The 14,071-nt window shown below is 44.0% G+C and overlaps 1 protein-coding gene across 2 annotated transcripts in view; it reads right to left on the reverse strand.

The window, feature by feature from the left end:
- The window catches only part of CDH4 (cadherin 4), a 413,145-nt gene extending 400,384 nt beyond the window's left edge, over positions 1-12,761 (reverse strand). The window contains exons 1-2 of one of the 2 annotated variants that reach the window (XM_048962903.1): positions 12,576-12,761; positions 10,666-10,777 (exon numbers count right to left, since the gene is read on the reverse strand). In XM_048962903.1, coding sequence (XP_048818860.1) covers positions 10,666-10,777; positions 12,576-12,632 — 169 coding nt within the window. In that variant the 5' untranslated portion in view covers positions 12,633-12,761. The remainder of the gene's footprint in view (positions 1-10,665; positions 10,778-12,575) is intronic. The other variant, XM_048962902.1, reaches the window with a different exon arrangement.
- Between the last annotated feature and the right edge of the window lie 1,310 nt (positions 12,762-14,071).

The raw sequence follows: 14,071 nt of genomic DNA on the forward strand, positions 1-14,071 counted from the left end.
ACAGTCCTTCTGTTGGGATTTGCAGTCAGGAGAAATCAGACTGGTGTACAATGAGAACATCTTGCTTATCATCAGCTATAGCAACCAATCCTTCAACTTTCAATTACATTTTCAATGTTTCAGACTCTAGACAAACAAAACAAAAATCTTTTAGTAAACTTTGCACAGAGATCATCAATCCACTACCCAGTTATTTGAACAAGCATCTACAGTGATCTCTAGGTCACTAAATTTCTTCTGATGAGCATTTGAACACAGTATTAAGAAATCCTTGGGTTATCATCCTTGAAGAATTCATTACATGAATTCTTACCATGACCTGTGCTTTCTCCTTTTTCCAAACAACTGTACACATCTTTCTTCACCCCAATGAAAAAAAAAAAAAAAAAAAAAAAAAAAAAACCTAAAGGGCATTAAATCAACTGATGAAAGTCTTCATAAAAAAGAAAGAATAAATAAAAAGAGAAAGCAAGCGTCTGGAGATGAGCAAAATAGTTGTGTAATTTTGTAAACCTTATGTTTTCAAGGAAGTTAAGCAACCAGCCAGCAATAATCAGTCTCTTGCATGATAAGCATACAGGACCTGAAATGATTCCTCAAAGAAGATCTTTTACTGGGGGGCAATGCTCCCTATGTGATTTTTCATCCGGAGATCCACTGGCTCTACTCTCTTTCCACCCATGAAGAGAGATGCTCTAGAACCAGATATCACCAGAAGAGGAAGCTTCTTCCCCCAGCATACAACAACATGAAATCACTTTAAAATGAAAATAAAAATCAGAGTTATGGCAGGAGAACTTCAACAATATCACTAATAGTAAAATATTAAAGCATGGGTTGCGTCTTCTAACAAGCTTTATGAATAATATTGTTTAGATTTAGCTGTGTTCCTACAGATCCCAGACAAACAACTTCAAGACATAAAAGACTGATTAGAAAGCACTACTGTCATCTTAAATATTTCAATGACTATATCCAGAGCATAAGTTTGATGGTTCATGGCCAAAGCAGAAGGATCTATCACATGAGCTCTCCAACAGTCTGTTCTGAACTAGTTTTGTTCAATGCTCTTATCAACAGTGCAGACAAAGGAATGCAGCATATGTTTTTTTACATCTGTGAATGGCATGGAAACAGGGCACAACTGCAGCACTGTTGAAGGTCAAGAGCAAGATTCAGAACAATCCTAAGTCACAGATCAGAGTCAATGAAAAGAAGAAAAAATAAAGAATTCAAGGGAAGAAGAGCAAGGTAACCCAATTCAGTAGGATTAATCAACAGTACACATAGAAAATAACTGGGTAGGCAGGAGTTCTTCAAAAATCGATGTGGGAGGTTATACGGATCACAAGCTAAATGAGTCAACAGTGTCACTGTCAAAAAAAAAAAAATTAAAAAAAAAAAAAACCAACAATCCTCATATAGGCTAAATCAACTGGAGTATTGCCCAGGTGAAAAACCCTCCAGCCTGGTCAACACAGCCAGCCTTGGCACAGCCACACTGCCCCAGGGCACTGTGCTGAGCACAAAGCCGTGGGCTCAGAGGAGGGCACAGTGCATGAGAGGCACGAGTGGCTGAGCCAACACAAGCTAAGAAAACATTTTAAAGGCGTTAGAAAGAAAACCAACAAAAAGCAGCAACTGTTCTCTGATGAATAAGACAAATAGCAACAGGTTTTAATTGCAAGAGACCTTCAGCTTGAAAAATAAAGAAAAAGAGGGAACCCAGACATTGCTTGGCCTGCAAAAGCAGCTTGCTTTCCTCCAGCCCCGTTCTGCTTTGTCCACAAAGCTCCATCAAACTGATAGTGATGAGCACGAGAGGTTCAGTAACACCACAGACAGATCTCTGAAATCAGTGAGACTTCCCAAAAAAAGCCCTCCTGCCAGAAAGAACTGCAGGGCAGGGCTGATTTATAGGGAGTCACCTGTTAATGACTACCTTGACCATACCAGGAAGAAACAGGTTATTAAATTTTATGCTTTAGATTAGCTCCTATTTGAAGTTATTCAAGTGCAACATTTCTTTATTTTCTGACATCTTATCAAGCTCACTTGTTTATGTTTTATCTTCAGAAACCAAGCATCCAAGTATCACGTGGCTTCTCCTGACTCACAATGAGTAAAACACGTTTGTTTCACCAACATGCCTTCTATCATTCCCCAGACTGACTGAGGGATACATAGTTTTCTATGGAACAATTTTTGTAATCTTGACTATTTATCTTTGGATAATTGCTGTATTCATAATTATTTTAAAGACAATTTTGTTTAATAAGGATTGGAATTGCTACTAGACAAAGTCAGTCTAACAAGATTTTAGACTGCAAGCACTTTTTGTGACTAATCTACAAACTGCTACAAAACTGTGATTTATAATAGGCATAGTAATAGCCTTAATGACTGCAGTGCTGCCGGGTATCCATGAAACACACAGATTGGCTCATTTCAAAGCAGAAAGGGCATTTTTTTCTGCATCATGGGTGGCCCATACATATCTTAAGGGTCCTTGGAGGAGCTTCCAACATTCCCACTGCGCGTTCCACATACCGGCTGCTATTACCATGCTAATGTTAATAGGCTGTAGTATATGTGACCCTCTGAGCAGCAGCATAACTAGCAGACTACTGAATTACTGCCACTGGCTCTCTATTACAGAATGCTGGCAAGCGGACAAAGCAAAAATAATTAAAATTTTCTATTGGAAGGGAGCAGAAAGCAGGAATCTAAACAGGCTGGTGGAGAGTCTGGAGCCTGGGGTCATAAGGCACAGGGCAGCAAGAGCGACTGCAAATCTCCTGCAATGACAGGGCAGCCCATATGCCAGAACATTTGCTGCTCCTCTCTCCCTCTGTGCAATTACAATTCAAAATTAATAAATAAATTAGCAACAATGAATGTAAGCAAGAAGAATCACAAAGCCTGTGGCAAAAAGAAATCTTGTTCTACTCAACTATTTTTTTTTTTTTTTTTTTTTTTTTAATGTTGCAGGAAAACTCACTTGGGGAAGATTCTGCTGAAAGAAGTGAGGCAGCCAGTACTAATGACAAATATTTTGGGAAAACAGAAACTCCATATGTTCCACATTTATTATACTAAAAATAAAGAGGAAATCAAGAGCTTTTTGAATTTAAGTGTAACATTTCCTTATGCCGGGAGACAAACCGTGCCTGAGTTAAGTCTGGACATTAATGGAAGCAAACAGCAGAATAGTGGTCCCTGGTGTTTCAATTATAGTCTCTTTAGAAGTTATGCTTCCAAGAAGTTACAGAAATACCATTTCCCTATAAGGATTTTTTTTTTTTTTTTTTTTTGGCAGACTGTTGCCATGTTTTTATTTAAAGTTATTTGATCTCCACTTGCAGAAAATCTCTGTTCATCACTAATTTTTCATACAATCACCACTCACAGAATGCCAAGAGCATCCCACTGCAGGGCAGCAAGGCATGGCTGAAGCCCGTGGGGCTCTGAGCATCTCCAGGCTCGGAGATGACTCCACAACCCCCCCCCCCCCCCCGCCTCAAGCAGCCAGCTCCATGTTTGACAACCACCAAAGAAGCTATTTCACACTGATAAATAGAATTTCTTTCACTTCTGTTTGTGCCTATTTCCTTTTGCCCTTTCTCCATGCACGTCTGAGTGCTGCCCAGCCCCATCATCCGATGAAGCATTTACACGTAATGCTAACATCTCCCTGAGACTTCTGCAGGATAAACAGCCCCAGATCTCTCAGCCTCTCCTTTCAGAAATGCTAAAAAAATATTTTTAAACAAAGCACCAAAATATTACTGCTTTCTGGGCAGTAACATCTGATGGCACCAAAGGCCAATGGCATTTCTAATCATAGAGACTCAAAAAGCAAAAACTTGGAGGGGGTCATTTAAGCACCAACAGGAAAATTGAACATGAAATAAAATGCTCTTCAAATCCTTCAAATAGTGCACAGAAGGCTTATGCACACTAAAAATAGGTATGGATTGAATCCATCCATCCAGCATGAATTCCCATTGCAGTATTCAGGAGCATTCAGGAACAGGCTGTAGGAGAAATCAAGACTGGAGTCCCTGTTAAAGGCTGCTCTTAGTTTCCTTGTCAAACTGTTCCAAACCTGGAGTCCCAAAACACAAATAGTGACCATTGCTTTTCAATCACTGCCTTCTCATCTTTGTTCCTACCACTACATTTACACAGATGCACAAAGCAGGGCATTTTGTTCTGTTCACTTCCACAGGAATTGAATTAATTCTAAATAAATTTCTACCCCTAAATGGAAGAGAAACAGCCTTCTTTCCCTACGTTACCCAAATTCATTCTATTACATGGAAGAAAAAAGAAAAAGATTTCTAATTAAATCATATCTCCTGTACTTCGAATCTCTTCTTACTCTTTAAATGAGACTTTTAAGTACAATCTAAATCACGACAGCATTCTGTGGACTGCACATAGTCCAAACTACTGCAGAACTAAGCACTTCACAATCCTCAGTCAGCAATGAAATAAGGTATCTTCTGAAAAATATTATGCTAGTTTTCCAAGAGAAAATTAAGGAGGAGGGAGGCTTGCACATGAATATCAATGCAATTAGGCTATGAGAATTGGCATTAGGTCAGTGAAAATAAAGCAATATTTCACTGCTGGAATAAATAATTTTCATTTACCACATGTGAAAAGCAGAACTTCCAAAATGCTTTCAGCATCTGCTCGGTGAGATCAGAGCTCATGAGCTCTGTCAGCAGCAAGCAGTTTCCAAACACAGAAGTGACTCTGAAATTAACATTTTCTAACCTTAACAGACCTCGCTTTATTGGTTTGGACTTCAAGACAACAGGTATTTCACAATAAGCAACACATTTACACTGATCCAGGCATGGCTTACTTCCTAACACCCTAAGAAAAAAAGAATTATTCATTAGAAATGGTTTCTTTTTATTCCTTAATATCTATATGTTTACTTGTTCCGAGTGCCCAATTTGAAGCATCTTCATTTTCCAAGAAACAAAATTTTCCTCCCCTTAAAGAAAAAAAAAAAAAAAAAAAAAGAAAAAAGAAAAAAAGAAAAAAAAAGAAGAAGAGAAGCTCGAGTCTGTTTTTGGAGAAGCAGATTTATTCAGATAAAAATCAGTTGCTTTCCCAGAATGCAGAAAGAAGTAATTTTACTTGGGTTTGAGGAATTTGGTTCAAAGCTCTGAACTAGAAAGCAATATATACAGTTATTAAACAGTGTAAGGGGATTAACTCTACAGAGTGCTATTGACTACTCTGGTCTCATTAACTGGCATTTTATTAGATAAAAACGTCAACTTCAACATCAAATTTCTGTGCCAGAAGTTAGATATGAAGAACAAAGTTGAAAATGAATATGCATCAGCAGTTACCCCAATCTATGGGGGCTCAGCTCACGAATAAAATGGTGAGTTTGATCTGCAACAAGAACTGAGTTTGGAAGAAGTTGTGGAATGTGAGAAGAGTTTGCTGAGAAACAGCTTCACACAAGCATGCACAAACCTAATGCAGAGAGCTGATGCCTCTCGGCCTCTATTTACTCCAAGGAATGAAAAAAGGTTACGAGTAGAGATCTGGATTCCCTACTTTCAGATTTTATTATGGAACTGTGAAGCTAATTATCTGTATGATATCTTCAGTAGTTGCTTTTCATGCAGAATCACAGACCAGAAAATAATAAAAGCAGGAAAGGAAAGGCTCCTTTCGAGCCCTGAGCAGCTTGCAGAGGCAACTGGGTCTGTCAGCAGGTTGCAGCATGGACGCCTTGCTGCAGCATGCTGGGCAACCCTACTGAAGCCTGGCAGAACCCCAGAATGAACAAAGCATCCCTCATGATTCTTGCTTCCTAAGAACGCCCAGACAGCCCAGAGGGTGCTCAGAATATGGAACTAATACCAGGCAGGAACCTATGGATTCTTTGGATTCTACTCACAAGAGAAGTGGGAAACCACACACATAATGGGGATTGCATCCCCTTTAGCCTTACTGCAGATGCACGTTCCACGTCAATACCCCCAGTAGATCCCTGGGCACTTGCTAGGTTATCTGTTACTGTAGGTGCTTAGCAAAACCACCAGTGTTTCTCCTAGAAGCGTTACCAGAATCAGTCTTTCTGTCAGGGTCAAACATCACATATGCAGCAGTATTTTGTGGCTTTTTTCAAGCAGAGCTGCCGCTACCCTGCCTTAACACAATCCACAGGACACATTCAGTTTCCTGCATCGTCTGAACCACAGGAATGCAGTACAAAAGCAGGTACAGGACATATCCCTAGTTATTGCCATGTGAATTACTAGCAACCAGCTTCAAACAGAGCTTGCAAAGGTTTGTTCAGGTTCCACCACCTCCCATTATTTGTATTTCAATTGCATATTTGTTTGCACGCTGCCATAGGAAGACCAGGGTGTTTGCTCTATCCCTTCTTGTTTTCTAAACTCTCACAGCCTTCCTAAGTCCAACTGTTAGAGGTGGCAAGGGCTGAACAGAGGAGTTTCTGAAGCTTTTGAGGGGAGAACAAAAGGCTTCAGCCACAAAGAACATCCTTCTTTTAAGACCAGCAGTGAGGTGGTTCCTTGTAGAATACATTTGGGAAAAAAAAAAAAAAAGAAAGAAAGAAAAAAAAAAAAAAGACAACTATTTCAGTAAAGTTTACATGTTTTACTTGTTTGTAAACAAGAAGCGTGATAGCAAAAACCATAGTTTGCCTGGAGTATGGCTACCTTTGCTTTCACACACGTTCTGAAAGCAGCACAAGCTGGCGCAGCTTATTCGGACTGCTGCACGGAAACAAACTGTGCTTCCACACGCTCCTACCCAAACGCTGCTGCCTACACAAGCAGAGTTATCCTGCTACATTGGTACAGGCACTATTTCAGATGGGCAACAGAACCATGAATCACTGTAGATGAAGAGAAGCAAAGGAAAAAAAAAACAACAAGAAAGGGCTGTGCGCCTTCACTGCTTACACTGTCTCTTGGCTCTATGGAAGGCTACGAGACACACACCAGTAATGGGGATTAGCTGCATCTCTGGGAGGTGACCAGGGTTAACCACGATGGCACTGGGCTGGAAAAGACAATGCCATTAACACCCACTGCCAGTTGCCATGTTCTCACCAATAAAATTCAAACTTCTCACTGTTAAAGATGTCACTTTTGGAGTCTTCAAAGATCTTAGAAAAACAGTCAGTGTCCAGAGCATCAGCCTGCCTTGTACAACCATCCTGCATACTATCTTCAGCACCCTGCTCCTCATGGCTCTTTCCCTACAAGGTCACCTGAGCCTCAGCTCTGAGACAGATCCCAGAGTCAGTCCCAAGCTCTCTCAGTGCAGCACAACATGCCAGTGCTCCCCACCTCTAGGGAGCGATGTTCTCACCACTTCAACTTCATGGTTAATAATGAAAAACAAAGAGGAAAAAACAAAGAGGAAAAAGACACCTGAGTTGTAATTGTTTTCTGTCATAGAGCAGCTTTGAGATGTTTTTGATTTATTTTTTTTTCTTCCCCTAAGGGTAAGGAAGAAAACAACCAACCGTCCTAAATATTATCATGCATCAGTGATCACACTCAGTTTATTATTTTCCAAACAAAAACAAAGACAAAAATAAATGGATTTTACTCCACTAGCTAATTTAGGAGATGCAAGGATGGCATTTCTGTGGAAGGTGCAGGCTCCATGAATTAACTCAGCTAATACCCCATCATTGGGATACAGCGTTCAGCAGCGATGTGTAGTACGTGGTATTTGTGGCCCTACTGGGGAAAACTATTTTAAGTCTAATTAAGATGAAATTTTTAGAATGCAAATGCTTTTCATTTATACATAAAACAAAATGCCGTGACATTTCTCCCATCCATTTATCATAAACAAGTTAATTACTGTGTAACAAATAGCTCCTGCTAGAATCTGTATGTTTTGAGGATGTTAAAGAGCTGACTCAGGCAAATAAGATGAACCACAACATAGTATTTAATAGCTTATGGCATACTTATAATAAAACAATGACTCTGTAAAAGCTCTTGTTGTCAAATTAGGACTAAGCTATTTCCATTGGAATAAGTCAATTATAAGCAGCCATGACCTGTTTAACTCAATTCAAACCTAGAATACTTTAGGCACTTACTTAGATACACTCACCATGCTGCTACAATGCAGCAAGCTTAAAAGGGAAACCAGTCCTAGGACCAGAGCGTAACCTCCAACCACCCAGCAGCTGTACTTCTCAACACCTGAGGCTGACCACCTGCATCACATCTGCCCAAATGATGATTTGGCCAAGGTTGAACCCATCCTCAGGCACTGCAAACTGTCCCCCCTCTCTTTCCCAGGGAGGGAATGGTTCTTACACAGCATACAGATTTGGGATTTGCTCAGGGAAGCCCCTGAGAGCCATTTAAAGTATATAAACCCCTTTTCCCCAAACCTATGAAATGACCATCAGGTGAATGCCTACCTGCTTTGTATTTTTCAGTGCAAACAGCCCCACTTGGCCCAAAGATGAATTGCTGAATGCTGATGAATAAGATGGTGGTAGCTGGCAGCAAAGCTTTGCGTGGTAAGATGGTGTGAAACAGTACATATGTCAATCTATCAAACATGTTAATGTAAGCAATCTGAACCCATTTTTGGTCTGATCTATTGTACAATACTTCACCCAGATGGAAGAACAAGATAAACATTTTATGCCTCAGACATATCAAGTGTTAGGAAGTAAAATTAAATCTAAACTGGAAAACTACCAATTTTACATGCTAAAATATAAAGAACAACACAAGCACAAAAAAAGGGATTTTATGCAGCAGATTTCCTCCCCCGTTATCCCACAATTTAATTAAATATATTAGTTTCCTCTGATAAACAGCAGCATGTATTTGGCTGCTGATTAGAAGGTGTAAAGATGATAGCTCACTTATTAGCAAACACAGCATTTGCACTTATTTCCCCTCCCCCCCCCCCCCCCTTCTCCTTCAGTTGACAAAGTTGCCACAAATCATGTCACCTGGGACAATGTACCAAGACACAAATCTTACAGCAGTATGACATCTGGGGGGCAGTTCGACCCTAAATGAGCAGCAGTTTCACCACAATGAATGGAAAACTACAACTGAACCCTACGGATGAAATTAATGTTCATTAAATACATTTTTTTTCCATTCAAATCAACTTGACAGCCTAAATATAATTCCACATTTAAAGGCGGTCACTTGCAACCAAAAATGAAATGACAGCCACTCTGCTGCCTTCATTCATTGCTGAACAGACCTGCGCCCACCTACACGAACACGCACTGCAACATATCAACTACACACACAAAAAAAATAGTCCTCCAAGCAAGTGTATTAACAACGTGATCTTCCAGTCTTTGGAGGACACTGCATATCAGATGACTTCCAAAGCTAAGAAGTGTGAAAGTACTCAGTTCACAGACTGGTTTGGAAGACCTTGCAACCTCTAGTTTTGGAAAAATTGCTACTAAACATGAAAACACTTGGTACTACACCTCCAATATTTACTGCTCTGTTTTACTCTCGAGTTTGTCTGTGTCCAGCCCTCTAGCTGGCTATCTTTCAAACAACAAATAAATTCCCCAACATCTCCCAGCTGATGCCAGGCCAGTCAAGAGAATTCCTGAACAGCAAAACAAAGACAGTCAGGCTTAGAAACAAAACTGATTGCCAACTCATGTGGAGAGAAAACATTCAGCCCTGGATTCCACTGAAGCCAGAAAGAATACAGCTCTCCATCTCCCTAGAAATCAAAGTAACAGAGCAGGTGGTGGCTGTGCAGGAAGACAGAAACTCCAGCTTTCTGGCAGAGGAATGTGCATGAGAGTAAATGCACTCAGGAGAAAGTAGCAAAGGGTTTGCAATCCCTCTTGCAGGGTAGCGGAACCTGTTGTGCTCTCCATTCCTACAGCATGCTGTGTTTTCAGAACTGCTGTAGCATCCACTAGTGGCTGGCGATTAAACTTAAGAAGGGGGCTGGGGAGGGGGATGGGATTTTGATCTTCAAGAAAAACAATGATTTTCTGCATCATGCAAATACAAAGTTTAATTATTTTTAACTTGAAAGGGAGACAGATCAATACACAGGAAAATCTATTGTTATTTGGATTACGAAGATGTCTCAGAGTTTACAATCACAAAAGTGGTTATAATCCTCCAATTACTATAAAGCTAATTGGTAGTTTCTTTCTGCCTGTGTTTTCATGTTGTCAGTGGGGCAGTAATGAAAATGAATGCCACATTTGTGAACAGAATGTCTGTAGGCTTGTTTACCACATTTCCAACAACAACGTCTGCTTTATCATGCATTTCAAAGCACAGATAATTTAAGGATCTCTGAATTTCATACATAAAAATACTTTCTAAAATATCAAATGTAGAGTCCCTTCAGACAGGGTGGGAGTGGGAGACTTAAAAGCAAAGTGCTGACCTCGCGTAGTACAGGCGAGCGATGCACCTGAAGCAGACAGCACGTGAACTTGGAGTGATTCATCTGTATTCAAAACCGCGCTCACGTAAACCACTTAGTGTTTCATCCTCCTACAAACATAATTCTGCAGACAATTTCACCATCACAACCAGCATCTGTAAGTCTCCTTTCACCTCCCCAAGTACAGTTATTGCAGCACCTATTAAAGCATTTTATTCCACTTACCTTTGAGTAGCTTCTGGCCTTCCACAATATTCTGGGAAACGAGCACTGTGTAGTCTTCTTCTGAAAAGCCAGGCTTGCATGTGGGTCTAACTGTAAGATCCCCATTGAGTGCCTGCAAAACCAAAGAAGTAAAACACACACCATGACTTTTGAGGTTTGGTACAACGCTCTGCGCGCAATGATGAAGTGCTTAGCACAGGCAAACCCAGACAGTAAAGCAGCATGCAAGTAGAAACTATCTATGCTAAAGTGCCTGTCTGTTGGCATGGATCCATACTGTAGCTGCAAAAATAAAATGGGCCAGAAACAAGTTGCCTGACTACAACAGAAAGCATTGTTTGTAGGAAGGCTGTATACTGGGCACAGTTGGAAGAAGGGAAGGAAACAAAGAGCAGCAATTCATCAAGCGAGCAGTGCTCACCCTGAAGCCACGCAAAGGCCCAATGTTGCAACATCCAGATCACTGAGTCTTGTTGTAGAGAACCAGGGCGAGCCCCAGGATGGGAGATGGACCCCCAAAGCTTGTGGCTGCCCCACGAGCTTGCAGCCCACGACAACCCCCCGTACCCCCCCTTCCCTGCACCAGCCTCGCGGCTGCTGCCTCCATGCCACCAGGCTCAGCCCGTGCCCCAGCTATAGGGGAGGTGGAGGGATGGCCAACAGAAATGTAACAGTGCCATCTAATAGCGCAGCCCGCATGCAACCTGCAGGCACCCAGGAGCAGCACCCGGCTCAGCGCTCAGCTGCTCCGTCCCAACTTTGTATTGTCCTGCAAGAAGCGCTCCTTGCTATGGGGGCAAATCAGTGCAGCCGTTGGGACGGAACGCGCCGTCCCAGAGCAGAAAGTCCCAACACCCGTTCGTTGAAGGCACGTGAACTGGCTATTTGCACGCAGCGACTGCCCGGTGATCGACGCATAAGCAAGTGTTGGTGACAAGGGATTTTATTTCTGCTGCTCCTGAGCTAGCTGCGGCGCGGCTGAGCCCGGGTCCAGCAGCGGTACATCTATAGGACCGGAGCATCACTTGCCCGGGAAAGAGCGACTCTGGGCACACACCTGGCTCTGCGCTTCCCCTCAACACCCGCGAGCAGTGCCGCATTACAGACAGAGGGAAGAGTCCGTTCGTTGCAGAACGCAAGGCAGCGGACTCCGCGAGAACCCCAGCTCGGGAAACGGATGGCAGCGATCGCACGGGAAGATCCAGAAAGCCGCGGCACCGCGAGCTCTGCCCGGCGCTGGCAAGATGTTGCAATTAAGAAACATTTCAAAGGGGATGGCTGAAGATAATAGGCTTCCAATCCGAAATCGCCCCATTACTACAGCCGCTCTCGTGCTACACGCGAGCACAGCGGCTCAGACGTGGGACAGCCCCGCGCGGCACCGCGGCACGCGTGCGGAGAGCGAGCAGCAGAGCCAGCGGGAGCTCCGCGCAGCACCGAGCGCTGCGGCCACGCGCGGGCACTGGCGGTGCGCTGCGGGTAGCGCTTTGGCGAAGGGCGGGGGGGAAGAGAAATAAAGGAAAAAGCAGTCAACTTTTTCAGCCCGTCAGCCCCCAGCACGGCTCGGCCCCTCGGGATGGTTGCGGGCGGACGGAATAAAAGTTGGAGCCGGCGAAACGGGGCGGCTGGGCGGCGGTGCCGCCGGGACGCGCCGCGAAGCCGAAGTTTGCCCGGAGGTGCGTATGGGGAATGGGGGCCGGGGGACGAGTTTTAACGGCACCACCAAGACATTGGATTTAAAGCGAATAATAATTAATAGTAATCGCAAGAAAAGGAGAAACGGGAAAAGCCGCAGAAAGCTGCGGCTCCGCTCCCACACCCGAAGTTGCCGAGGCTGTCGGGGAGCGGAGGCAGCACAGCGGGGCGCCGGGCTGCTGCCCCCACCCGCCCGCCGGTGCCGCCCCACTTACCGCCGCCGAGCCCCAGACGAGCAGCACCAGCAGCAGCAGCCGCGAGCCGGTCCTCATCGCCCCGGCGGCGCCCGCCCGCCGGGCCGTGGCGGTGCGCTTGGCCGCTCCGTGCCGTGCTCCGGCCGCGCTGCGCGGGGACAGCGGCAACAACCGCGCACACTCTCGCACCTCGCCGCCGCTTCTCGGTGCCCGCTCTGGGCTGCAGGTGAAGCGCCCGCCGCGCGCCGCCGCCAACAAACCCCGCCCCCTCGCCCCGCGGCGCGCGGGCACGCGCCGCCTTAAAGGGACAGCACCGCCCCGCCGCCGCGCGGGGCCGAGGGGAGGGTGGGGAAACGGAGGCTGACTGTGCGTGGAGGGGGCAGGGGGAGCTGACAGAAAAATTAGCGCAGTGAGGTGAAAAAATCAGCACGTTCAAGGAAAGGATGTGCTTAGTGAGGGGAAAGTTGCCAAAAAATGAATCCACTGAGGAAAAAGTAGTGTAAGGCAGTAGAAAAAGTCATATATCCAGTGGAAAAGTATAGTTCTCAGGGGAATGACACAGCCACTGGGGCAAAAGGCGACACGTCCGGGTGAAAATCTCACAGATCCCTAAGGAAAATTGTGACTAGGAAAGGTTGGGATGTTCTGTGAGGAAAACCTGAGCTGTGAGTGGGGGAAAGAAGCATGGCAGAGCAGCACATCTGCAGGGAGAACCCGTCTATCAGAGGTTCATCCAGATCAGGGTTTAAAAAAAAAAAAAGTGAAAGGCAGAAAAATGAACAGGCTCCTCAGCGGTTTGAATGTGTGGTGTGCACAGAGCCCGTGAGTCAGGCCTGGTCCCGTGCACATCAGCAGAGGGCACGGCTAACACTGCTAAATGGGAGGTTTCCTGCTATAAGAATCAAACAGGCCCAGAACACAACAGCCAGTCCTTGGTGCTGTGCGGTGCTCTGAGAGCAGAAAGCTGCAATTTCCAGTGCTAAGTTTGGCTCCAGTTCTTCCCATCCAGCCTGAACCTGGCATCCGAATGCAATCTTTTCCCTTTCTGAATGCGGCTCGACTCCACAAATAAGCGTTCTCAGGCATGTATATTTTGTGCATATAAATCCAACAGCGATTTGCATAAATAGATGCATACTATCTGATGTACGTGCAAAATCAGACATTGCGGCAGAAAAATCTAGCCATTAAACTATTCTGTTGGATTCGCACGTTTTCTAAGGAATGAGACACATAAATCCACTGACTGCATCTTTTGCTATTGAGTAGATTTAATGGCATTGTGTTAACACCTAGAGATGTTAACGACGAACTGAGACCTCATTGTACTGAGCTCTGTAGGCACATATAATGAAAAGATTGTTCCTACCCCACCAATTTACAGCCTTGGTGGATTATAGGGTTTATTTTGTTTTTAAACAAGTATTTCTGAGCGTGTTATATAACACTGAATAAATCCCATCATTGCCTTGAATTTAGTGTATACCCCCTTTTTATGGAGCATCTGAACTAAAGCA

This window comes from Lagopus muta, chromosome 16 (genome assembly GCF_023343835.1).
Source record: "Lagopus muta isolate bLagMut1 chromosome 16, bLagMut1 primary, whole genome shotgun sequence".
Taxonomy (NCBI): domain Eukaryota; kingdom Metazoa; phylum Chordata; class Aves; order Galliformes; family Phasianidae; genus Lagopus; species Lagopus muta.